Source organism: Mustela lutreola, chromosome 5 (genome assembly GCF_030435805.1).
Source record: "Mustela lutreola isolate mMusLut2 chromosome 5, mMusLut2.pri, whole genome shotgun sequence".
In the NCBI taxonomy this organism is placed as follows: Eukaryota; Metazoa; Chordata; class Mammalia; order Carnivora; family Mustelidae; genus Mustela; species Mustela lutreola.
This window is the reverse complement of record NC_081294.1, coordinates 91,022,408-91,049,737: the sequence shown is the minus strand read 5'-3', so window position 1 is coordinate 91,049,737 and position 27,330 is coordinate 91,022,408. Positions and strand designations below refer to the sequence as shown.

The following is a 27,330-nucleotide window of genomic DNA, read 5'->3' as shown; positions in this document are numbered from 1 at the left end:
CTGCTTGTGTTCCCTCTCTTGCTGTATCTCTCTCTGTCAAATAAATAAGTAAAATCTTTTACAAAAAAATAAGAATAACTAGATGAAATACTGGACAACTCAATGACACACAGATCAGAGCAGGACCAGGTTAGGAAGGGTGGGCAGTGTTTAGGTCCTCAATTCAGTTTCAGATATAGTGAATTTGAAGCACCTTTCAGACAGCGAAGAAAAGGAGAAAGGACTTCAAGTAGGGAACTGGATATTTACAGGAGGCTCTAAAGGAGAAGAGTACCTAAGACAGAACTTAAGGAAAGCCAACATTTAAAGACTGGGACAGAAACTGAGTGAGGAGGGCAGTGGGAATGAGTGACCTATGAGGAAGAGATGGAGAGACTCATTCTTCCAAAAGTAAGGCAGAAAAGGTTGTTCCAAGTAGGTACTAGGCAAGTAGGTAGATATTAAAGCTCCAGAGAGCGAGGATTATAGCTGCCCTGCTCACCACTGCTTTCTGACACCTAACTAATTTTTGTCTCTATCAGGAAATCAAGTAACAGAAATGGGGAGAACTATGTACATTCCTCCCGAAAAAAGGATTCCCATCATAAAGCAGTGATTGCTAAAACATCTTTACATACATATATCTCATTTTCTCCTCACAAGGTCCCCTAGAGGTGAGTAAAGATCATGATCCCTACTATTCTACAGACGGAGAAACAAGCTCATGGATAAAATAAAAGATAGGTCACTTCTCCACAGCCACAATGCCAAATCCAGTCTCCTGGATCTCTCCCCTGCTGAAGAAAACATCCCAGAACCTTGGAGCTAATGTTGCATCATTAAAGTATCGAAGCAGGCGTTGTTAACCCTAAATCAAACATAAAATTAAGGAAGGATACTGGGATGTTTGTAAGCATTTGTAGCACGTTTCTCTTTCACAGGAAGATCTAAGGCCACACAGTGCTGTGAAGAGTCAACTACCGGGGCTATATCTGTATTCCACAGGGACTGGGAGTCCCTAATCCAGCCCAACCCCTTAATTCTAGAGAGGGACACACACAGACACACACACATGCAAATGCACAAAGACAACTACGGATTCTTTACCTAAATGCATCAGAAGAGACTTTCCAAACAACTCCTCCATATGCTCTCAAGTTTCATATTTAAGCTTTTCCTACGATCTTGCTAAAAATCCTCCTGGGAAATCTGACACCTGCCTCCTTAACCTCTTCTTAGGGAAAATTCTGACAAGCTACTGATTATCCACTCTCAGTGTTCCTTCTGATGAACTGAGCTAAATGAATTCAATTTCAATCCTCAAAGTGGTTCTTTCCCCCAATACTCATGACTTGTTAGTTGTTCTCTATTGGGCACTGAGGGTCAAGACCTACAAGGAATCCTATCCCAGAAGGACTTGGATTGGGACTGACTGTCCTATGGTGTACAAGAAAGCCTGCTACCCTTCAATGCATGGGTTGCAGCCACGTGAGACTTGACTTTTCTGTTTGCCACATAAATATCCCAGTATTTTAAGAAGACTTCAATTCATTTTAGAGAAAATTCCAGTCTCCTAGGCTTAAAATAGCAAAGGGGTCAACATCCAAATATTTCACAAAAACTGTAGGATATACTCAACTCTTATTTTTTTAATGCTAAAAGAAAAAAGTTTTAGAAGGAATAGTCCAAGAATCACTTTCATTTGACTTGAATTATACAATGCATTTTTTTCTTAAAACCCAATAGTTTTAAAAAGTGCCATATTTTTAAATTTCATTAATGGATCATTTAATTTACACACATAGAGATTTTTGTTCTTGTCCAGGTGGTAAGATATCTAACAGCAAATGTATAAATACATGGACAATGTTTCTCAAGTTTTTAAGAAAACCAAGGGGTTTCTTCTGTTTTGATGTTTTTTGTGGGGGGAATATAGTAAGTCAGTGTTAGAATTAACATATTTCTTCAAGAGCATGGGGGAAGGAGGAGGCACTGTGGAGAGAAAATGGCCCACAGATAAAATTTTACAGCAAATAATCTGATAAAGCCTACACACGTGAGCTGAGAGTATGTGTGGGGTTTCTCATCCTGGATTCGAATTTGGAATCCTTTGGTTCTAGGTTGGGATGGGAAAACTACATGTCATCCAAACAAAACCAAGCTCCCCAGACCTCCATTTTCTCAAACCTAAAATTCTATAATGTAGGAATTAAAAAATTAACTAGGTGCTAAGGATTAGAAATCTTTTCCTGTGACTGTGTAGAAAACATCCTAAAGAATGCATACAAAGATAACTAGTTGGTAAATAAAACAGAATTTAATCTAAATACAACTTAACACTTTAGGAATAGGTGGTACTATACATTATAGACCAGGGAATTAAATGTCCACAATAATAACCTTCCTAAAACAGCATATTCACTTAGTAAATTTTAATACTTAAGTTTAGCTATTTGAATCCTAACATGTTTTGATTACATGCATGTAAGGGTGGCCTAGGCCTTGCATAAAATGTAGATTTGCAAAATTTATTTCTACTTGTTAGTGGCTATCTATAAACAAAGACAAAGCTCTCAGCATTTAGCTTTGAGAAAGGTATGCAAGAAAAACATTATTCGTGTTTTTATACATTTGCTATTAGATATTCTCCAAGTTGGGCAGGAACCAGAATCTGTGTATGTAAATTAAATGGTCCATTAAAGAGTTTTAAAACCTATCATACTTTTTACCCTTATTTATATTTATAATTATAAATGCTGTAACTTTTACAACTGTATAGTTAATCTTTGTGGGCATTTTATTACCAAAGCTTAATTCTTCAAAGTTTCAAGCCTTTAGGGAAAGTAAAATTATCTGGTTAAAAAAAAAATCAATCAATCAATCAGTCAAACAGTTTAATTGTCTCTCATTCCCAGCTAGGGATGTATGAACTTCACTTACCCTCTTATATAGAAGAGAGCAAAAGGAGAATTCATGGACATGAAGGAACACTGTCCATGTCCTTGATTTTCCCTTTCTGTTAGTTGATCTGGTTCTGATTTAGTTTTGCTTTATCTCAATATCAAAACTCCCTAACCCTGGGAGTTCTCAAAATTAAGAGTGTATCAAAAATCTGAGGCACACTGTAAAAAAAAAAAAAAAAAAAAAAATGGATACCTAGGTACACTTCAGAAGTACTGAATCAGAATCTTTGCCAGGGGGGTAGGAGAACGATTCCATATTTGGAGAGGATGTTATACATGGTGACACACTGTGCATCTTCATACTGGAAAGTATTCAGGCTCCAGTCTAATGAATAAAGCATATTTAAGACGCACCAAATGAAATATCTGTCTCTTGTCAAGGAAAAAGTTGCTTCTAAGTATTAAGCAGCACCAAACCCTTTTGCAAATTTGAAACTGAGAAACTGAGAAACATTCACAGCTGGCTTATGCTATGTTTGGTATGTGGAATTATTCACAGCTTTGGGTTCTAAAAGGGACCTTAATGCTTTCTTTTCTCTTCTTAATCTGCTGGAAAACAACTCAAACAAAAAAGAAATGAAAGGCTTTAGTTTACCTCCTCATCTTAACTGTGACCTAACTGCTTTAGCAATACAGTTGTCTAAATAATGTTCTAACCATTTATATCTATGTACAATTGGGTGGGGTTTTTTTGACTGGTTGTGGTTTTTTCATTTTTTATTTTTGGTTAAAATTTAATTATCAATTTCCATCTATAAAGGCAGAATGCAGGCAGGAGATGTCTACACTGTAGAGGTGATTCATTCAGCCTCTTTCAGGGGACCCAGAAGAATGCCACCTCCTAAAGCTTCAGTTAGCCCACTGTTAAAGCTAGGAAACGTTGCCAATACACCTATCTAACAAGCCGAAGGCAAAATCGTGACCTTGATCACTGGCACTGAGAGGGAAAAGGCAGGGCAGCAAACTTCAATGATTCAGACTCAAAAAAAAAGTCTTTCTTTAGAGAGGACAAGGATTTGAAGACTGTTGAAAAATAACATGCACTGAATACACACTTGAAAAGAGATTTACATTTTATTCTTCCTTAAACCCTCACTCCAAAGTAGTGGCCAATGCCTTCATTTCCATGTACAATATTTTGATAGCTCCAACACTCAGATCTTTCCTCACCTTCCATTCTCTGTGGTCACAGGTCGCAGTAATGTTACTGCGATGACAGAAGTGTGACATCCTCTCCAGGAGCTGTTAGAGGGCAACTCATCTTCTTTCTTTATTCCAGAGGCTACTGACAGAGGGAACGCTGGCATGTGCCGGCTGTGCTCCCTCAGCAAACCACCTTCTCCTCAGCTAAATGCCAAAGAAGTTAAGTATGTTGCACCATCATCAGCACAGATCTCAAAGGAATTCACATAGACCACCACAGGGCTTATAGCTCCTCCTCCAAAATTTTCCTCTCATCTAACTTTATTTCTCATTTCTTTTTTTCCTTTAAGATTTTATTTATGTATTTGACAGAGAAAGATAGAGCAAGAGAGGGAACACAAGCAGGGGGAGCAGGAGAGGGAGAAGCAGGTCTCCCACCAAGCAGGGAACCCTATGTAGGGCTCTACCCCAGAACCCCAGGATCATGATCAGAGCCAAAAGCAGATGCTTAACGACTGAGCCACCCAGGTGCCCCTATTTTTCATTTCTTACCATCATTCAACTTACCTCTAAAGTTCAATAATAAACTATTCATGTATAGAAATAATCACATATTTTATATGAATGAAAAGCAGCAAAGTATTCGTACACTCTCCATGCTCATTTAAAATTTAGCATGTAAACAGAGTGCATAACAGGTAGGTCATTTTCTAGAACTTAGCTAAAAATGTATTATTTGGTACACAAACACAAATATTTAAATGCAAAGTTCTCAGAAAGTCTTATTTTTATATAACCCAACTCTTCAGATCTATTAAAAGAAATCTTTTGGGGCGCCTGGGTAGCTCAGTAGGTTAACATCTGCCTTTGGCTCAGGTCATGATCCCAGGGTCCTGGGATTGAGCCCCACATCGGGCTTTCTGCTTAGTGGGGGAAGCCTGCTTCTCCCTCTCCTTCCTGCCACTCTGCCTGCTTGTGGACTCTCTCTCTCTCTTTCTGTCAAATAAATACATAAAATCCACCCCCCCACAAAGAGAGAGAGAGAGAAATCTATGATGTCTGCAAGCTTCAAGAATAGTTTGCTCAGATTTTAAAAGATGTTATTTTTAAAAAATGGCTTATAAATATTTTCCTCAAAGATCTACCACTGCCCTGAAGACTCCTGTCAACTGACTCATCACAATGACAGTGATAACAGCAATTCAGATTTACTTCTTTAGCCCTCCTGACCTTATGAAAGGCACATTCTTTATTGTCCATATTTTACAAATAAAATAACTGAGGCCTGAAGAGATTCAGTTACTTGCCCCCATTAAGAGAGCTGAAGAGCAAAGGTATTCTCACTCAGCCTAACTTCTAAGCTCATCAACACTCTTAAGAGTCTCTGAGTGAGAGGTATGAGAGACCCATTTGTGGGGGAGATGGGAACAAGCTGATGGAGCCAATATGGACAGACATAGGTCAGTTAAGGGACAGAGGACTGGTGAGAAACCTGATCACAGCTGGTAGCGATCCTCTGTAAAGCATTAAAGTGAGGAGTGTCAGAGATGACTACAGTGTGTGAGGGAAGGCAAGATTTGGAGAAGAAAGGAGAAAGAATAAAGGGTATTGGGCTAAAAGTAAAGTGGTTATCTCTGTGTTACCCTAGCAAATTCCTCATGGACTAGAGACGTGATTCCTCCAAATTAAGACACTTAAGTTCTAAGATCACTTCTCTTTTGCTGAAGTGAAGTGTTTTTTCATGTAAAGACCATCATGTATACATGATTGTGTATTCATTTTGTATAAAAAAGGAAAAAAAATTAAACTATGTTAGAGAAACATCTAGTTTTCATTAAAATGTAAAGTTAAACCTAGTAATTTCTGGAGGGAAATTGGGTAATAATTACTCAAAAATGCATGTACCACTTGTTCTGGCATTTCTACTACTAAGAATCTATTATCCAAAATTACTTGCATGAATTCACAAACACACACACATGCACACGCATAGAGGAAAGTCACAGCTGTCCTGTATATAGTAGGGAGAAAACAGAAACAACTTCAAAATCATTCAGTAGGTTAATGGTTAAGTATACCCATACTATGGAATACTATATACAACATTTAAAACATGTTTGAAATAACATAAGCTATCCATCAGCTATTAAGAGAAAAAAGCAAAATGCAGAAAAAATATTTTTAATTGTTTTTTTAAAACTATGTATGTGTGTGCATGAAGAAAGCTGTCTCAAAGAATACAAACCGCACTGTCAACAGCAGTTGCTTTGAGGGGTAATAGAGCTGTTGGAAACTAAGGGAGGGAGCTGTTAGGAGAAGGAGCCAATGAGGATTTGTCTTTTTATCTTCATATAATTCTGTACTACTATACATTTTTTCAACATACTTTTTAAAATTAATTTAAATTTTCTCTAAGTTCCACACTGGTGCACTTTAGGACAGCAAATTCAATTCTCTCCTATAGATTGTATTTGCAAATTGTATTAATCACCAGTAGATCTTACCTTTGTTTCACCAACTGTCAATGCCTGACTATTGTATGATAGAAAGAATATGCTTATAATGACCAAATTATCTCCCTAGGATACTTGTAAAAACCGGTTGCTAATGCAAGCCCAATTACACTGAACATGACCATCCACAGGGAAACAAAAGGAAGAAAGATGTGGCATAAGGCCTCCATCAAACAACTCCAACTGTCACTTACTGCTAGATTCGGAACATGCATGTGTACAAAAATAAATCTCCAAGTTCCCACTAAGAACAAAATGGAATGAAAAATGAGTGTTACATTTTGTTTAACAAATTCTGAGCACCTACAGCTTCTTAAGTACTGTCCTCAGGGAGGGTACCAAGATACACAAGTCATAGTTTCAGCCCTGATGGAGTTTACAATCAACTAAAAATAAGGCACACAACGAACACAGGATTGCTGAGTGGGTCTGCTTGTTTGTTTGGAATCTCTAAGAGAGCCTGAATGGACTGATACAGAAGATGGCTGGAACACAGAGGCATTCTGAAGTTAAGTTAAGCAGGAGTAGCAGGCATGAATGGAATTTGTGCTGTTGGTTCTATTAGAACCACACTCCAACAATTGAAATGTCTCATCAAAGACCAACAACACAGAAGTGTACACCTGGGTAGAACTACAGGAGGTGCACATATGCAACATGATACAAGTGCCTCATGCATCTCTGCAAAAGTATCACCACCACAGTCATAGAATCAGAGGTGGAAGAGATCTTACATGCCTTGTGTCAACTGCATCTGACACATGGATATATTGCTTTCACTTCTGTGACTGAAATGGTGTTTCTGGGCACATGACACTGAAGTCAGGGAGGAGTCTAGCCAACATTTGGGACTGGCCCAAGCTCTAGAAGTGAAAGGGTCAATGAAATGACCCCCGGCCCCACTACTGTTCCGAGTCTGGAACAATGCCAGCTGGTCATTGGACATTATACACTGGACACTGGACAAGGAAAGCCCCTCAGTCTGTCCTTTGTGGGAATGTGCCCAGTACAGCCTAGCTCACTGCGGTGGGGCGGCCCTGAAACCAGAGTGCCCAGGAGAAAAAGGAGAAGAAATACATGCCAAAAGTTAGAGGAAAGGAAGATGACCACCAACTCTGATATCACTCATCCCCCAACTGGTTTCTTCTCTCTTCTATGAGTACTTCTGGTTACCTTAAACATGAAGTAAACTCAGTTTTATTGTATTATTATTATTATTATTATACATGTATATCTTATTAAAATTCTCCCAATGCTGTTAGAGAAGATCATGACCATTTTATTTTTATTTTTTATTTTTTTTAAAGATTTTATTTATTTATTTGACAGAGAGAGATCACAAGTAGGCAGAGAAGCAGGCAGAGAGAGACAGAGAGAGGAGGAAGCAGGCTCCCTGCTGAGCAGAGAGCCTGATGCGGGACTCGATCCCAGGACCCTGAGATCATGACCTGAGCCGAAGGCAGCGGCTTAACCCACTGAGCCACCCAGGCGCCCCGATCATGACCATTTTAAATGAGGGAAAAAAATGAGTTTCACCCAATGTCACTCAGGTAATACAGAGTAGAAACAAAAATAGATTCTAGGGCTTCAGATTTTAAGTTCAATGTTCTGTCCTTGATTTAGCAACCTATATAATACGTCTCCTTTAATAGGAAACATAAAGGACCAGAAGAGGCAGGGTTAACTAAGAGGATGGACTAGCACGTGGAAATCAGTAAATTTCTCGAAAAGTACTTAGCAAAGACACCAGCATCTTTTTTAAGGCTGTGGAAGCTGGGAAGTTTTATTAGAATATAAAACTAAAAGCAAACAATTTTGCTGGAAAACAAACAAACAAACAAAAAATGCAGAACTACAACCAGCAATCTCCTTGGAGGGCCATTAACATCAACTATCTTATAGCCACTATTTAGCCTATAGTAGTTAGTTTTATAATCTAATCAAAATCATGTGAGGGAAATTTTATGAAAACACAAAGAAATGCAAAAGAAAAGTCTACTGAAAAGGACTTTACTACTACAATAACTAAGGCTATATTTCAACTATCTTCACTGAATCTGTGACCTTGGATATCACTAACCCATTCTCCTCTGTTTGCTTCTCTTGAAACTACTACAATTATAAATTTCTAATACCAAGCTGAAAAAGAAATTATTAGGAATAATGTGCCTGATATTTTCTTAAAAAAGCTTTTAATTCCTCAGGATAAAATTCTTGTAAAAATAAAATATTTCAAAATACAGTAACCCTACAGTGCCAACCCCCCATGCTGTCAAAAATCCACATATAGCCTTTGACTGCCCCAAAATCTAACTAAGAGCCTACTGTTGAGAGCCTTACCAATAATGTCAACAGTATCAACATGCATTTTTATATATGTATTATATACTATACCCTTACCATAAAGAAAGCCAGAGAAAAGAAAATTTTAACAGAAAATACATTTACAGTATGATACATATATTTACTGGGGGGGAAAAAAGGTGTAAGTGGACTTGTGCAGTTCATGTTGTTCAAGGGTCAACTGTAAAAAGGAAAAGCAACCAACAGAATTTTAAGAAGCATTAGGATATATTCACAAGTAAAACAAATATCCAACTATCAACGTAGTTTGTAATTATTTACAAATTAATGATTTTCTTCTAAAAAGGACTTGGATAAGCTTAACTTCTTTGGCTTTAAGATACCTTTTAAGATAACTGAATCTAAATCCTATTCTGACTCTATTTATCTAGCCAAGTAAAAGTGATGCTTCTCCTTAAAATAAAACTTACCTCTTACCAAAATCTTTGTGTTCAAGACATCTTTCTTCTCAAAGAAAAAACACAACCAAAAGATCATACTAAAAAGTACTGCTTTTACAGTTTGTGGAGAATGCTTTGGAGGTGTTTGGAGGCAGGTGGGATCATATGGTCAAATAACTGAAGAATATTTTTAATCCTACCCTCTAGTAAGTCATCAGTCTAAGAGTTAAAATAAGACCCTCCAAGGAGCAGACTCTCCATTTTGTTACTTAAGGTCATGACCTGCTTCCTACCTCTCTACTTTTACCACTTGTTACACTACAATGGAAAGCAAGAAGTGGCTCATGTAATTGGCCCATTTCCAGGCTAGGAGCAAATCCGGTGATAAATTAAATGACGAAGAAGCTGGTAGGATAAACCGTTCAAGTTCACTGCTCTTGTGAAGCTGCTCTCATACAAAAGTTATTTGAAAATCACATTAAGCCTAAAGCCAACCTGCATTCTGTCCTTGCTATTTCCTTAGATAACTTTTTCTTCTAATTTTAGAAACTGTGAAAGAAATACAATGTCACATGAACACCTTCTCGCAACCAACTTTAGATGACATTGATTTGTCAGTCTTACTACTTCAACATGGAAGTGAATTTCTGAAGCTGTAGATAAGAAATTCTGGATGCTGCTGTTCTTCAAAATAAGGAAGACACATGCAAAACAAACAACTGATTGTTGATGTGGACCTCATTATTCTCTAAAACTCAGAGAATAATGTAACGCTAATTGAATATATAAATTCAAGGGGGGAAAAAAAGGAAGAAAGAAAACATATAAATGTTTGAAGAAATGGTATATGCTATTTCACTTCCACTGAATAATTTAATAAGAAGCCACAGGCTCCTGAGAAATCTCTGAGATGACTGTAAACTAGCCTGAATTTTCAAAAAGCAAAAGACTGAGGCAGGAGATAAGACAGAGCAGAGTATTACTTGAAAAAGTCCTTAAGTGCATGTGCTTTTGGTGGGTCAAAAGTACTTCAGTGCCACAGATGGTTATAATACTGTTATTTAACAATGGAAGACTCTACTAACTAAAATCCTTTACACACGTTAATAAAGCTGAGCCTAATATGGGGAGTACTAGAAAAAATATGGCTATATGGGTGTTCCTCTGACATAAAAACCATTTTAAAAGTATCTTAGAGAACCAGATTTGTAAAATAATGCCTGCAATAGCTGCTCTATTCAAAACAAGATCCAAAAACAGTGGAACGGACAAACAGTGATATTTTCATCGCTAGAATATTCTAGAGTTGTACTGTACGATAAGGTACATCAATGTTAATAGCTAGCCACATGTGGCTATTAAGCCCTTGCATTGTGAAGATGCTGTGGTTTGAGATATACTTTAAGTATAAGACAAGACAGCAGACTTCAGAGACTTACTATGAAAAAAGAGTAAAATATGTCAACTTTTTGCTGCATTGTTATTTATGAATACTCAGATAAATAAAACATTAGTTTACTTGTTTCTTTTTAAATAGGCTATGGGAACATTTTATTTTATTTTATTTTATTTTTTTTAAAGATTTTATTTATTTATCAGAGAGAGAGAGGGAGAGAGAGCGAGCACAGGCAGACAGAATGGCAGGCAGAGGCAGAGGGAGAAGCAGGCTCCCCGCTGAGCAAGGAGCCCGATGTGGGACTCGATCCCAGGACGCTGGGATCATGACCTGAGCCGAAGGCAGCTGCTCAACCAACTGAGCCACCCAGGCATCCCAACTATGGGAACATTTTAAACTATACATGCAGCTCATATTATGTTTCTTTTGGACAGTGCTGCTTTAGAACAATGAAAATGAATAAGCTATAGGTACATGAAATAATTGACATAAATCTTACAATCACGACTTGAATGAAAGTCAATAAAACTGAAACTAGTATTTAATGATGTCAACAACAAAACACAAACCACCACAGATGATTACCATAAAAACCAGGCAGTGGCTGCCATGGGGAAGAGAAAGGAGCTTGTGAAAGAGAGGGGCTATATAGAACCCTCTCTAGTGCTGGGAATAGTCTATTTGGAACCTGTGTGTTGGTGTTCACTTTATTAATCTACACATTCATATTTTATGCACTTTTCTATATGTTTTATCTCACAATTTTAAAAGTTTTCAAGAAATAATCTTAAAACTTACTTTCCTTAAACATTTATATTCACCAAAATTAATGACTTTGAAGAAACCTAAAAGAATAGAGTTAAGAGACTGGTCCTATATCTCATCAATATAACCAAAGAAATGTAAAATGTAAAGAAATGTAAAAATGATAGGCCCAAGAGCTGCTTAGTCAAGACTATGTTACATTCTTTGATATATTTTTGAATATTTTAAAAATTATGTCTAAATATTTTTAAAGCACAGCAACCTATAATTTAACTGTATTAATTTATCCTGTGTTAACGTACCCTATGAAATAGGCGGTGGGTGTAAGTCAACATATTTGTGATGCACAAAATAAGCAGCTGATAAATGTGTTTACAAATAAATGAGATAACGTTCCACGTATAAAAATCCAAAAAAAAATTTTTTGAGATTTCTTATACACAATGATGGTCATTTCCTAAATTCTCTCTGAACAAGTTGTAATATTTTTCTAAGAATAATTATAAGTTATTTTCTTACTATGAGGCATCCTGTCAGAAATGTCCTGCTTTGGGAGTGCCTAGGTGGCTTAGTTAAGTGTCTGACTCTTGATTTCAACTAAGAGCATGATCTCAGGGTTGTGAGATCAAGCCCCAGGTCAGGCTGTGTGCTGGGCATGTAGTCAAGTACTTAAGAGTCTCTCCCTCTATCTCGGCCTAACACTCCCCCCATCCCGCCCCCGCCGCCGCCAACTAAAAAAAAAGGATGGAAGGAACAGAGGGAGGAAGGGAGGGAAGGGAGAGAAAAGAGAAAGAGTGAGAGAGGAAGGAAGGAAAGAAGGAAAGGGAAAAAAAGAGAGAGAGAGAGATGTCCAGCTTTAGAAAATAAAATTTAAAAGAAAAGGAAAAAAAAATTGGGAGTATGTGCAAGTCAGTTTACTGATAAAAGCTGACAAAAGTGAATTAAATGACTAAGTCTGTGTTTTCTGTAATGAGTATCTAGTATCTGATGAAATTCTCCTAAATGAAAAAGTGTAAGAGACAAATTTCAATAAATGAGAAATTTTCTGAGCACAAAAGGCTTGGTATCTAGTAGAATACACAAAACACTTCAAAAGAAATATTTTAGGATGCAAAACTAAACTTAAAAATCTAAGTATGTCAACTTTACTTCAGTAATAAAAATAATTTAATTTTTTTTTTAAATCTCTCTTGGCTACTTAAGAGCAATGCTGATGACCTAAAATCACATTTAATTCATTTTTATGCAGAAGAACTGAATTTATAAATGAAACAGAATAAGAGAAGAACTCTACAGAATGAATGTCTATAACTCACCGTGAACTTGGTTGATTTCTGAATTCTGGGAAAGAATTTCATCTGCTAATTTCTGAGCAGTTGGCAAAACTTCTGTGTGGTGTACTGTGATCAAATACTGTACAAACTTCTGTAGTTGGTCTCTATTCATTTGAAAGAGAGTCTCTGAAATGGGAAGATGCAGTTTGACCTGATCTGGCTTGCGGATGCGGTATAAAGACAGTGCCACAACATGAGCACAATAAAATATGTCCTTGTTTCCACAGCTGCAGGTCACTGAGGTAATCTTGCAACGATCAAAGCTGATGGCCACGTTGCAAACAGTTTCTGGCTCCGATTGTATTGCAGGTTCTGTCACTGTGCCACTCAAGTGGAAACCTATGTGAGAGAAAGGGAAGAGAGAGTTTAGCTGCTGCCTTCAGATGCTATAAAGGATTTCTAATTCTTTCAAATGCGTAGTACTTGACAGCTCCAAGAAAAAAAAAATGACAGTTTTTATTTTCAAGTAAAAACATTCAGGCCACTCAAACATCCTCCGCACCTCCCCTTCTCCACATCTTACAGGTAAAAAAAGAAATGGTATTCAACAGACATGCTGAAGTATTTGACATAGCCATACAAAACCACTTATAGCAATATACCGCCATCACACCTACAGGAAGTTGTTAGTTCACAGCACTAATAAGCCATAATTACTCCAAACTGTGGTATACCAGACAAAAATCAGTGGTTTTCTTCCTTTTCTTTTTTAAACTTTTCCAAGTAGAGTAGGCCAGCTTGGTTTTCTACTGAACAAACTCTCCCTTCCCTCCACCTTTATTCCAGGCAGACACAAGCATCCTCCAACCAAAAATTCAACTCTGGGGTGGATTTTTCACACACATTGATAGGATAAATTTGTTTATTTAATAATCCTTTATGTAACATGCATGACATATGCCCCAATACAGCAATGTCCATTAGCAATGTCTACTGGTGGAACTGCAAAGCCCATCAGATCTCATACATACCACAGTCTAAGTAACTCACAATAAGCTGATACACATGTAAGTTTGTTAAATAGGTTCACACACAGCAATGCAAATACGCGCGCACACGAGTATACAAAATCGCCAAATGGAAAGGGGCTTCGCAACTTAAACTTAGAACAACACACAAATCCTCCACATCCTCCCTGACCAACAAGCCATGTGGCCACTGCTTATAATGGTCCAGACACGGGACATTCACCCCGCACAAGCAACAACCTCCCCCGCCCCCAACCCTTGGATAGCCATAGAAAGAGCTCACAGACTTCTAAAAATTGCCTCCCACCACACTGCCAGCAGTCAGTCCTGGCCTGTGTGGCCGGTGGACAAAACTTCCTCTTTACGTTTCTATAAATATTTAGAAAGCTAATCCTAAATTTGGGGGAGGGGGGAGGGACTTCCCCTTAGTTTCACCTCTTTCTCTGATAGCCAAATTCAGAGGTAAGGACTAAAGGAGATCACTTGGGGAAACTTCTGGACACTGATCTACCTCAAGATTTTGGGTACCTGACAGAAACCTAAGCTCCAAAAGGAAGCCTCTGGCTCTCTTTCAGCTTTCCACTATCTATGCTACTTGACTAAAGTTCACTGAGTAGGTCACCATCTTCATTCACAAAGAGAAAGATTTTTACCATGTGGGTTTGGAACCTGAGAGGGATGGCAGACATAGAACATGACAATGACAGCCAGATGATGCCTAAGATTCACAGGTGGGGGGGGGGGGGGGCACCTGAACCCTACTTACTATCTTCCTCAAGGGATGATAATCAGGCCAGAGAGTACTCACTACTCAAAAAAATCTTTCAGAGTAATATAATTTCATCCTAATAATTCATATATAGTAACATAGTGGAAAGAGAAATGTGGTAATAATCATTACCAAATAAATAAATTTAAAAAGAACAATCCCTAAAGTTACTATTAAACTTCATGACAAGAAATTTATTGTAATATGATATATTTTGTTTTTCTTACAAAGGGATTATCTGTTTCAGAATGAGTATTCCAGTCTCCTTTACCTCTTTCAGTCAAGAACTTTTTTGAAAACAAGAATTAAAGATACACAGTGATGCTAAAATCGTATTTTTAAAAATTTTTAATGATTTTTTCCCCATAAGGAATGTCGCAGAAAAAGTAAACACCCAAGAAAATTTCAAAGGTGAAGAATAATAAGGGAAACTTACCTTGTTATATACCAGATGTACTATAAGCATACAGTAATTTAAAATCCACAGGACAGGCACAGATTAAGATAGATAAAACAAACAGTGGATCGTACAAGACAATTCAAAAAGTTCTCAAGTATATTCTGTATGTTTAGTGCAAGGGATCTCAGTATTTTCCACCCGTAACATACATATAGTGTACAAAGAAACCAGTAATCGCTATGGGGAAAGATTTATCATAAATTGACCATTTATAAAATTGATCCTTCCCAGCTTATCATCTTTCCTAGTCCACCAAAGTCAACATCTTTGTCTCTCCATGAAAGTAATATTGGAGAACTTCTCCAATCACAGGCAAAGTCAAGACAATTGAAGATCCAAGATCCAGACTAGTTAGTATTTAGTCTGTAAGGGGATAACTTAACAGGTGCTTCAAAACAGACTGATTTAACTACCAAAGAAGAGCCCCTTATGGGGCGCCTGGGTGGTTCAGTGGGTTAAGCCGCTGCCTTCGGCTCAGGTCATGATCTCAGAGTCCTGGGATCGAGTCCCGCATCGGGCTCTCTGCTGAGCAGAGAGCCTGCTTCCCTCTCTCTCTCTCTGCCTGCCTCTCCATCTACTTGTGATTGCTCTCTGTCAAATAAATAAATAAATAAATAATCTTTAAAAAAAAGAAAAAAAGAAAAGTGATGAATCCTTCACACAGTTTTACAGAAAAACTGTTTCAGATGTTAAGTTAGAAAGAAGTAAACTATATTGAATGCTGCTATCATGAAATGATGCCAAAGGTAAAAGTTATTATTCAGCTTCATTACAACAAATATTTATTAATCTCATACAGTCTTTTAAAAAGTAAATTATAGAATATTGTGACTGCCAATTTAATTCAAGGGGATATGTGCGAGCACACATATAAACATATACATGTCTTACAGAGTAACACTTAATCTGATATCATCAAAGATTAAAAATTTTTTAAAGATTTTACTTATTTATTTGACAGAGAGAGAGAGATCACAACTAGGCAGAGAGGCAGGCATAGAGAAAGGGGGAAGTACCTCCCCACTGCACAGAGAGCCCGATGTGGCTGGATCCCAGGACCCTGGGATCATGACCTGAGTCAAAGGCAGAGGCTTAACCCACTGAGTCACCCAGGCACCCCAAAGATTAAGATATTTCATGAATGTTCATTTTCTAAGCAATTCTAGACATCTTTCAAGTATCCAAACTCCTTTAAAAATTCCAACCATTTTTCTTAGAAAGATTTTCTAATGTCTTAAGTTCTACCTTGCCACCCTAATCAGCTGACCATCTGGTGTTACCAAGTGACGGGGGCAACACTCCCTATAACAGGCATCTGCAGGAGACAGTATTTTTTTAAGTGGGCTTTTTGTTACTTTTTTCCACTGTCAGCCATCACAAGATCTCCTCTCCCATACAGTTAGTCTTTTTCATAGAAAATTCTTTGCCCTCAGGCCAGCTGTACCTCTAATTTGACTAGTTTTGTGGCAGCTATTCAATACTCTGGGGTTATTTGTATGGGGGCTCCCCCATTTTACCTTTAGATTAGGATATGTGATGTTGCTAGAGGTGATTGACTTCACTTTAAATAAAGGAAAATTACATACACATAAGTAAGAGCTGGTATGTTATTTTATAAGACTATGCAATACTAAGTCAGTATGCAGGAATTTCATCAGGCCTCCTTTTAGGATTGTGTGGTCCTCCTGATTTGAGAAACCTTTGAAATCCCAACTTACTCTCAGCTGGTACTAAATCATGCCAGAGCACCCACAGAGGAAACAAGAATACTCCTCCCTCAACTGCCTAGACAGCTACATAAGCCATCTTTCCTCCAGCCCTTACTCCCTACCCACAGTTGATTTTGTCTCTTGGGTTTCTGAAACAAAATAATGCTCCTAAAAATGGATTTTGCCTTTCTGGAGTTCAGGTAAACTTTGATGACCCACTGTTGTAGATTCACAAATACAAAATCTCTTTCTGGTATAGTTAACTGTTCTGTATGACAGAACTGAAGACAAAGAAAGGGGCAATTCTGCACTTCGTAGTAAAACATGGGCAATTAATTTTCAAAGAACTAAAACTGAAAAAAATTACATAAACCTTTTCTTATGTAAAAATATGTAAAAAAATACATGAACTTTTTTAATGCTTTTTATCTTAAACGTATTTACTTGACTTTCCAAAATACAATCTGTCAAAGACAGTTATCCCATAAGAGCAAACCTCACAGGGCAAATTGTCTCATCACCATCAGGTTTTATCAGTGAGCCCCAAAAAACATTTGTATCCACATTCTCAATCTCCGGACCAAAGAAAAACAAAGCAAAAATCAAGGCACGGCACTGTAGAAGCTTTGGTAGTTAGAGGCATTTTGATTCCCGCCAAGCTCTCTCACTTAAATGCTGTGTGCTCTGGACACGTTATTTAACCTCTCTGAGTCTTCCTCTATTCATTTGCAAAATGTGGCTAGAAACACCTCCTCGGGTTGTTTTGAGGATTTAAATGAATTAACAGATGTAAAGCACCTGGCACATAGTAAAAGTGCTCATTAAATTTTATTTCTCTTTCCTTCCCTTCCCAGCTGGAGAACAGAGGAGGGGTGTAGGACACATTCCCTTCATGTACAACACTTTTTTTTTTTTTAATCTTTGCTACTGGAATCTTGGAGGGGGGCTGGAGGTCTCGCGTGAGAAATGGCTTGTGACATAAGCGTGGCCACTGAAAATGTCTGAGGTAAGTGAGCCGGATGACAGTAGAGGGATCACTGCTGTTTGACAACAAAACCAAACATCTTCAGAGTCAGTTACACCTTTGTTTCATTCAGCTTTCCTTCCCCATTTTTCAATGAAGTTCCACCAGCACACAGTTAATTTTGTGCATGAGTATTACTTTATACACAGAGAAACCAGAAAACAATAGGGGAGAGATTTATTTTGTTTTAGTACCCATGCACATTTCTACAATGTTATAATGCAGCGATTCTCAAAATGTGGTCAGGATATACCCACAGGATCCCCAAAACTCTTTCATGGGTTCTTAAAGATCATTTTTTCCCCATAATTCTACCTAGATGTCACTGACCTTTTAAACTCTCCCTCCTAAGCGTACATTTAATTTTCCAGAGGCTACAGGATGTGTGATATCACAACAAAATGAACACAGGGACAGGAAAATCCAGCTCTTTCCACAAAGACAGACATTATGAAGATTTTCAAAAAATGTAATACAAAGACACCTCTTCCACTAAAATATCTTTTGCTTGGGGGCTACAGTTATTTTGTTCATAAAGGTATATTCTTTATTATTAAAGGTATGTTAACAACTTTATTACTGTTATTTGGTGAATAGGTTTTTTTTTTCTCAGCTTTAATTTCAAACAGTAATAGGCATAATCCTCATAAGCAAAGGAGATGTGGGATCCTCAATCATTAAAAATGAATCAGAAAGACCAAAAACTGCAATTATAATGTGTTGCTAAGAAATGGAAAAAAAAATACTCTTCATCAAATCATTTTTCAATGGCATTACTCGCACCTGGTCAGTAGTGAGTTAGACTCAGCAGAGAAACACTTAAGGGGCAAATTTCTCACCCATGAACACATATTCATATCATCTACATTAATCTCACATTAACAAGATTAAAGTTTCTAGAAAGCAAATATTTACTCCATCACTGATATTCTAAAATGAACTTTCCCTGAAAACTGATTTTCCTATCTAAAGTTGGATCCTCCGCAGCATTTTAAAGGGGACTAGGAGATGTGTGACACCAGACTGAAAAGACAACTGCTTTAAAATACACAAAGAATTTCTAAAGTTTGGCTATTTTGTGTGTGTGTATGCGTGTGTATATACATACATACATACATACATACATTCAGTTAACCGAAAAATGGCAACAAATGCAAAGCATTAGAAAATTTCTAAGCAAAAACAAACTGGCAGACATGAAATAAACACACACTAAAAACTACTTCTTTCAGGGTACATTCTTTTCAGAAAAATATGCACCCTGTGCATGAGGCGCTCAAGTAACATATTCTTTGTTGAAAAGGATTTAACAGAAGCACTGGTGTAGTACTTACACAAATACATCTTTCACCCTTTTCCTAAATAAAAAGAACCCCTGGGGAAATTAAAAGGCAGAAACCAAGGCAATGTAATGTTATGGCTGAAAGGGTGGTAAGGGTTATGAGAGGTTTTTCTGTATTATTAATTTTTTAAGCTAAGTCTAAAAATGCAAAAGTGTTAACATTTAACACTCGCATAACAAAGTATTCACTGGTTGACTAAACCCATTATATTGGCTAAATGCAGAGTAACTAATAGCTGATTATGTGTCCCCTTGGTAAAACGGATGAGTTAATCATTGCCTCCAAACACCTAACTTTCACCTTTCCTAAGTCTGATAAATACCGCACACAACCCAACAACATGCCATGTTGCAATTATCAATTTAAAAACAAAAAAATCTAATTCAAATCAAGCACAGTTTCCTGATCGGTGACACAGATGTGATGGAGAGCCCAAGATGGCGGCACTAAACAACTCAAAAACTGACTTGTCTAAAGTATGATATTCCTTCTACAACTACATAATTTTCTCAAAGGGAAACCCTAAATTAGAGAGACTGCATCCTCTAAGCTGGCTAATTAAATTCTCTAGCCCTCATTTCTAATACTAAGCTTAAACAGCTTATAGAAAGACATTAGGAGATTTTTGCCGGCAATCACTAATGAAGCAGTTTCCGTCTTCCACAAAAATTATTTTTTAAAGGAAAAGCTTTATTTTTAAGTTCACCTTAAAAATGTCTATCTGGGATGGAATCACTCCTACACCTCATTAATATTTGAGAGAAAGACAATGGCAAATTAATGCAAAGACCAGACTGTAACCCACAGCACACCATATAAACAACATAAAAATTTACGGAGCGTGCACTGGATGGGTCCAACCAAAAGCTCCCAGCGGCATTCTGTTCAGCATCGCTTTTATTTTCTAGTTAATGTATATTCTTGCACCATTTCATATAAGGATCCATATGATCACAATAACTGTGTTATTAGATATGAATGGCAATAATTATTTAAAATTATTTCTAAAGAAAAAACACTTACCATTAATTTAGCTACCTGCAATAAGCACCTAGAAGGAGCATTAGTTTAAAGAGAATGCACTGAATTAAAAAAAAAAAAACGAAAACAAAAAACAAAAAACCAACACATCATTCCTTGTCCTGCCAAATCTTGAAGGGCAGAACTAATTTTCCAGAATGCATTTCTGTATTTTAACATGTATATTTTAGGGAAGCAAACACTGTCTAGCCTCAGAATGGGAGGGATGGGAAGGGGTATAAACAAAATTAGGCAGAATTTGACTTATCTGCACAACTGTAAAGTTGCACAGTGCTTAGGAATTTTCATTATTTGTCCTATCTTCTAAATTCTACTTTCTTGGGTCCCAACCTTTTCTAATACAAGCAAAGTAGTTCTAGCCTTCCACCCTTCTTAAAGGCCAGATCAGACCAGCTCCCTTGCTCCATCTGCATAGCCCCCAACTCCTAAATGCCACCCCTACCATTCAGTGATTCCTCCTCTTCCCCTCCCCCACATGGTCTCTCACCTGGGTCTTCAACTTCAGAAGTACAAATTAAGTTTATTAGAGCCCTTTGGTGTCCAAACACCAACTCTTAGCACCTCTACACACCTTTGTCTTACTTCCCAAGGTCCAGGGATCAAGGAGAGGACAGAACATCCTTTTCACCTGTCTATTTCCTGTTGTTGCTTACAGCCAAACCACCTTTAGAAATGCTTGGTTGTTTGCTTTAGGAGAGGAAGGTAAAGGGGAAACTCTAGAGACTAATTCTGTTTACCAGAGCCAAGAGCTAAGGAGAAAAAGTGTACTCAGAACAAGGAGGGGAGAACGCAAGCTTCTGTGGTCAAAATTCTCCACCCACACCCTGAAGCTCTGGGCCCAAGCCCTCAATCCCAGCATGAGCCCCCACATTTTGGCCCTAACCCAATTCCTAATGCCCAAGGCCCAGACTAGGACACACTTAGCTCTCGCAACCATCCTGCAAAGTAGGCTATGATCATACTCCCCTTTTTACAAACTGAGGTTGTCTCTGAGAGGTAGCAGTAAAAGACACTCTGAATTAATAAGGAGGGCTCTGAAAAACTGTTAGGAACATGGGTTTCTATAACCTAAGTGATAAATATGCACATGTAAAAACTCTCCACACCAATACATAAATGATCTAAAGGGATGAAAGGAGGCAAACTAACAGATCCAGACAGTAAGCCGGTTAAGGTTTAAGACCCTTGGAGGCAGGGCACTGTCTTTTATCTCTGTAGCCCAAAGATCCACAACAACTCCCAGACAAGCCTGGCCCTTTGTAACTGTGTCAGTGAAGGAAGTGATGGGGCTCTTCAAGACGTGCTTGCCCTGCCCTGCAAAAGTCACAAATAACTAAAAGCTTTGGCCCCAAGCCCAGGATACTTTAAACTTAACTAACAGTTATCTCTAATTTAGAGTCCACTCCCCTCTTACACTGCATTAAACTAGCAACAGAGGTCTGTGACATCATCTAAGACAGCAGGATCTATGGCATTTCCATCACAGAGGACTACCCTGAAGCAAACTTAAGAAGCATTTGTTAGATGAAAGAATGCACAAATCCTCTTAGGCTCTTGGTATGTGGGACATATAGAATGGGGCTTCTCGAATTGAAATGTGCATCAGAATCACCTGGAGAACTTGTTATCCTAGCGATTGTTGGGCCCCATTTTATGATCCCAAGTGATGCTGCTGCTGCTGCTGCTGCTGCTGCTGCTGGCCTGGGGAACCAATGATGGAGATGATTAGAATTATAGCCTAAACAAGTCTTTTCTAGTCAAAATACACTTAAGTGAACAAAGTAAACAGAACAGGAAAGAATATATACCTTGTCATTATAAAGAATGTAGACCATTTCTAGCTTATTATGTAACCTATATGCTCCCCAGTCCACAAAGTCAGGTATGGGATATTAAATTAGTCTCAGCATTAAGAAAGAAAATTTTTTTTAAAAAATTCCAGTGTAACAAAAAAAATGTACTAATTGTTAATACTTATAACTACAACATCCTACTTTAAGAAAAGCCTTCATTCAAAATCTAAATTAAAACTTAAAAATTAAAAAGGGTATTTACTTTTACTAAGAGATCATTTCACAATGTACCATGGATTCCTCATAACTGATGATTCTTTGTGTATTCAAAACAACCAACTGGGTGCCTGGGTGGCTCAGTGGGTTAAAGCCTCTGCCTTGGGCTCAGGTCATGATCCCAGGGTCCTGGGATTGAGCCCCACGTCGGGCTCTCTGCTCAGCAGGAAGCCTGCTTCCCACCCGCCCCCACCTGCCTCTCTGCCTACTTGTGATCTCTCTCTGTCAAATAAATAAATAAAATCTTTAAAAAAAAACCAATTAATGAAAAAAATAATGCAACGACTTTAGTAAAATATTTTTTGCCTGTATGAAAAAGTCAGAGGCAACAGAAAATACAGGATAACATGTGAGGATAACAGGTGAGGTAGTACTTCAGAATTTCCTTCCAATTAAACACATCTGCATTAAATAACCTCAGACAAGTCACTTAGCCTTGATTTTTTTTTTCATCTGTTAAAAGGGATTAATAATACCTATCTTCCAGGACTGCTGTAAGGAGTAGAACTGACAATATATGTTAACCACCACAAGTATTCCTTGTATGGAATGCCTGCTATCGTCATGATTGTAATGGAAATATAATGCTCCTGGAAGCTTGGCACATTCAAAGTGTACAAAAACCCTAGACTTTTGGCGAGAGCTTGTAAGCTGTTGAAAATGCCAAGCTCCCAGGAGCATGCTAGCATTTCCATTACAATAATGGACAAAGGTTGTTGTTATTGTAGTAATTCTACTCTAATATATTCATATTTCCAAATTAATGGAACTATCATTTTAAAAAAATTTGTCCACATTTTATATAACACATTCTTAAAATCTGAACTGATTCCAAACGGGAGGAAAGAAGGAAAATTAGAAGACTTAAGTTTGTCTCAAAATAACTTCCTAGTTTCATTAAGCAATTTTTCACTCCTACCTTTAAAGATCTCTCTTCCAAAATGTATAACACCTTTTTTTTATCTCTAATGTTTACCTTCCATGTCAAGGTACTTAAAATTAGTTTCACAGTTCAAGTCCATCTTGTCACTGAGCTGGAAACTAATTTAAAGTTGGATGCAACCATAAGGAAACTTGCAGTTCTTATTATGGAAGAAAAAGTGACCACAGCTTTTCATTCCCAGTTAATTTATGGCCTGATGAGCAGAGTGAAGTTAGAGCTTCTGGTCTCTTCAAAGAATCCCAAGGAACACTAGGGCTTGCCAGGGCTTTAAGTATTGTTATTTCCCTGTATATGGAGATCCACCTGAGAAGAAAATCTTCTTTGTTCTATGTGTATGCCTTTAAGAACAGTGAGTAGATAGATGGCTTTTATACCTTGGCTAAGTAGTACATTTTTTCCCCTTTAGTATATAGTAATAAAAGAGAAGCAAAGAGACCAGTAACCTGTTCAGAATGCAGATGAAATTTACTAAGATATTCCTACTCATATCTTGGCTCAGTGTGATTACGGATTTTTTTTTTGGTGTGGGGGAAGTGCTCTTCCTAAAGTTTCTACAGTGAATATAAATTATTTAAGAGATACAAAAGTGCTATTAGTAAAATCAAAAAGGTTCTCAGTCTTCTTGAGGGAAAAAATATGCCATATAAATTATGTCCAACACATGTTCTGGAAGCCTGGTAATGACCACACACCAAGTATAAACACTGACAGTCATCATCAGTGAGGCTCTGCCCTACAGTCTGGCCCAGCCTATTTTACCAACAGGACACTCCAAAGTTCTCTTAAACTCACAGATGCCCAGTCCTCTGGTGCGATTCAGCCACTTTCCAGAGAAGAAGATGGATTACAGCACTCAAGGTAAACAAGGCAGAGAGAGACTGGGCTCCTGGTTCTAATCTCAGCCATTATCTAATGTCTGCCCCATGGGCAAGTTGCTTCATATCTTATTTCTTGTTCTTTTTTCTTTTCTATTGCATTAATTAAGGAAAATAGATTATATTATACGATTTCTAGAAAATTAGGAAGGTAGACAGCAGTAATGGAGAGTATTTATGACAAGACAAAGGGTGGTCATTGTCACACTCACTCGCACAAGACTTTTGACTTGCCCTGGCTGCCACAGAGTTGAAGCAAGGGTCTTCTCAAAGCACATCAAAGTTATGGCCCAGGGAAGGAGAGGAAAAAAGGGTAAATACTGTTATTGCTGTAGTTATGTATAATACGTAACACACTGGCATGGGGGGAGTATTTTTATAAACACTGAAATTCAATATAAAAGTAAACACTTAATTTTTACCTATGTTAAGTTTTAACCATCTGCCTACAACGGATATTCTTTTTTAAGATTTTATTTAAGACAGAGAGGCACAGAGAGAGAGAGCATAAGCAGCAGGGAGGGGCAGAGGGAGAAGCAGACTTCCTGATGAGCCAGGAACCTGACTTGGAGCTCGATCCCAGATGCAGAGATCATGACCTGAGCTGAAGGCAGACACTTAACCAAATGACCCACCTAGGCACCCCTACAACTGATATTCTTTTTTTTTTTTTTTTTTTTAAAGATTTTATTTATTTATTTGACAGAGAGAAATCACAAGTAGGCAGAGCGGCAGGCAGAGAGAGAGAGAGAGGGAAGCAGGCTCCCCGCCGAGCAGAGAGCCCGATGCGGGACTCGATCCCAGGACCCTGAGATCATGACCCGAGCCGAAGGCAGCGGCTTAACCCACTGAGCCACCCAGGCGCCCCTACAACTGATATTCTTAATGCATGATAGCTTTTTGTGTTCTATAGCTAGGAACCAAATTTAATCTAAAAAATTCTATGATTGCATAAATATAGGTTAAGTTTATACAAAATCTGTAAGATATAGAAAAATAAACATGAAAGTCCATTAAAAATGAAATGAAATTAATGCATCAAATCATCTTGTCTGCCTTCACCACCTAAATGGCAGTATTCTTTCCCTTCCCATCCACTAATTATGAACATGAGTGGCTATACAATTCAACAATCACTTCCCTAATCCCCTCACTTGGTAACAGGTAATGTACAAGGCTCCAGAGAAGTATCCATGAATAACAGATGGGGTCCAGTTCTGAGAATTCACTGGATTATTAGGCCATTGATACCTAAGAAGTCAGATCAAAGCTGTATTGAGAAATAAACAAGAAGAAAAACAGAGTACAGACCCCCATTTCCCAAACTGAGTTCTATATAAATCAACAGATATTCCTCGATAGGGAAGAGGGGAGGATGGTGTTCCATAATGTCATGCAAGTTTGGATTAAGTTGCATCCAGCATCACCCTTCTGGAGTCTGAGAACTTACATAATAAGCAGAGTCCTACTGAACTTTATTTACTAGAACTTCACTTTTTTAAAAGATTTATGTATTTTAGAGAGAGCGAAAGGGAGAGAGAGTGTGTGTGAACACAGCCGGGAGAGGGAGAGAGAGCATACAGCAGTCTCTGCACTGAGCACAGAGCCCAACTCGGGGCTCAATGTCACAACCCTAAGATTACAACCTGAGCAGAAACCAAGACTATGCACCACCCAGGCACCACTATTTACTAGACCTTTATATATATTTTTTAAGATTTATTTATTTATTTTGACAGACAGAGATCACAAGTACGCAAAGAGGCAGGCAGAGAGAGGGGAAAGCAGGCTCCCTGCCGAGCAGAGAACCTGATGCGGGGCTCGACCCCAGGATCCCAAGATCATGACCTGAGCCAAAGGCAGAGGCTTTAAACCACTGAGTCACCCAGGCACCCCTATTTACTAGAACTTTAAGGAAGAATGGTAGTATCAGGTCTAGAACAGCAATAGGAAAAGAAAGGGAACAAAGGAAAAAAAGAAGAGAAAACACGTATTTCAAGGAAAGCAGTAGGATTGCTCAAGTAAAGGCTCAACTGAGAGTTTAGAATCGTATATCAACATGAGCCAATTGACAGGCTTTTTGTCACTTTTCTCCAAGAGTTTAAAACAACTCAGATGTGAGTAGCTTCAAGGCTGGAAATGTCTCATCAACAATACTTCCCTTCTACCATTAAAGTACTAATTATTTATTGGGAAAAGTAAGCCTATTGTTGAAAGTCAATCTTCATATAAGGCAATACAAAAGAAAGCACACTAACTTTGTTATCTGCACCAGAATTTGAGATTTAAAAGTTCATCTGGCATTCTCCCAACTAGAAGTATCTATTAATATTCAATGAACCAGAATACCAGACACTCTCAACCCATAATGGTCAAGGAAAGTGTTTACAATATTTCACCTCCAAATCCTAGAAACATGAGTGGCAAAGCTCACATATCTATTTGAGAGAAGACCCGAGAGAGTCCAACATGCAAATCCTGCACTAGAGTCTATTCCATAATACAAAGGAACAGTACATGGTGTCCAATGAAGGAGGGACTGTTAAGATCTTGATGGTATGCCTAAGTACGTAGCACAGCACCTGGCATATATCGTATGATCAGTATTTGAGTGGCGAATAAATAATGAAAATATAAAAATTTTATTTAGTAGAAAGGTTAAATGAAATCTGAATACTCTATACGGAATTGCTCTGGTATGAAAAGCTGCAAGAGAGTAAAGTCTGAAAACAAATGATCTATGTGCCTTATCATACAGGAAGGGTATGTGAAGGAGTAGTTAGTGAGAATTAAATTCTTACTATAGATAATTGCCCTGTTTAAGTGCGACTTTTTCAAAATCTCACAAAAGTGAAACTAATAATAAATATACAGTATTTTATTTTTTTTAAGATTTTATTTATTTATTTGACAGAGAGAGATCACAAGTAGGCAGAGAGGCAGGCAGAGAGAGAGAGAGAGAGAGAGAGGGAAGCAGGCTCCCTGCTGAGCGGAAAGCCCAATGTGGGACTCCATCCTAGGACCCTGAGATCATGACCTGAGCCGAAGGCAGCGGCTAAACCCACTGAGCCACCCAGGCGCCCCAAATATACAGTATTATAAATAACAACTTGGTTGTATTTATTTCTTCTGAAAACAAAGTATTTATAATACACATGAACAGACAGATTCCCTTTTAGACGAGGAAATTATTTCTGTTGGGACGTAGTATTCGTTAACATTAAAGAAAGAATCAGAAAAATACAGGTATTGGCCCAGAGTTCCAACCACAATTTTCCTCTCAACATCAAAT

At 37.9% G+C, this 27,330-nt stretch overlaps 1 protein-coding gene across 1 annotated transcript in view; it reads right to left on the bottom strand.

Annotated features, from left to right (window-relative positions):
* Window positions 1-27,330, bottom strand: part of ZSWIM6 (zinc finger SWIM-type containing 6) — a 194,529-nt gene that overhangs the window by 58,632 nt on the left and 108,567 nt on the right. The window contains exon 2 of the mRNA XM_059175070.1: window positions 12,820-13,176. Coding sequence (XP_059031053.1) covers window positions 12,820-13,176 — 357 coding nt within the window. The remainder of the gene's footprint in view (window positions 1-12,819; window positions 13,177-27,330) is intronic.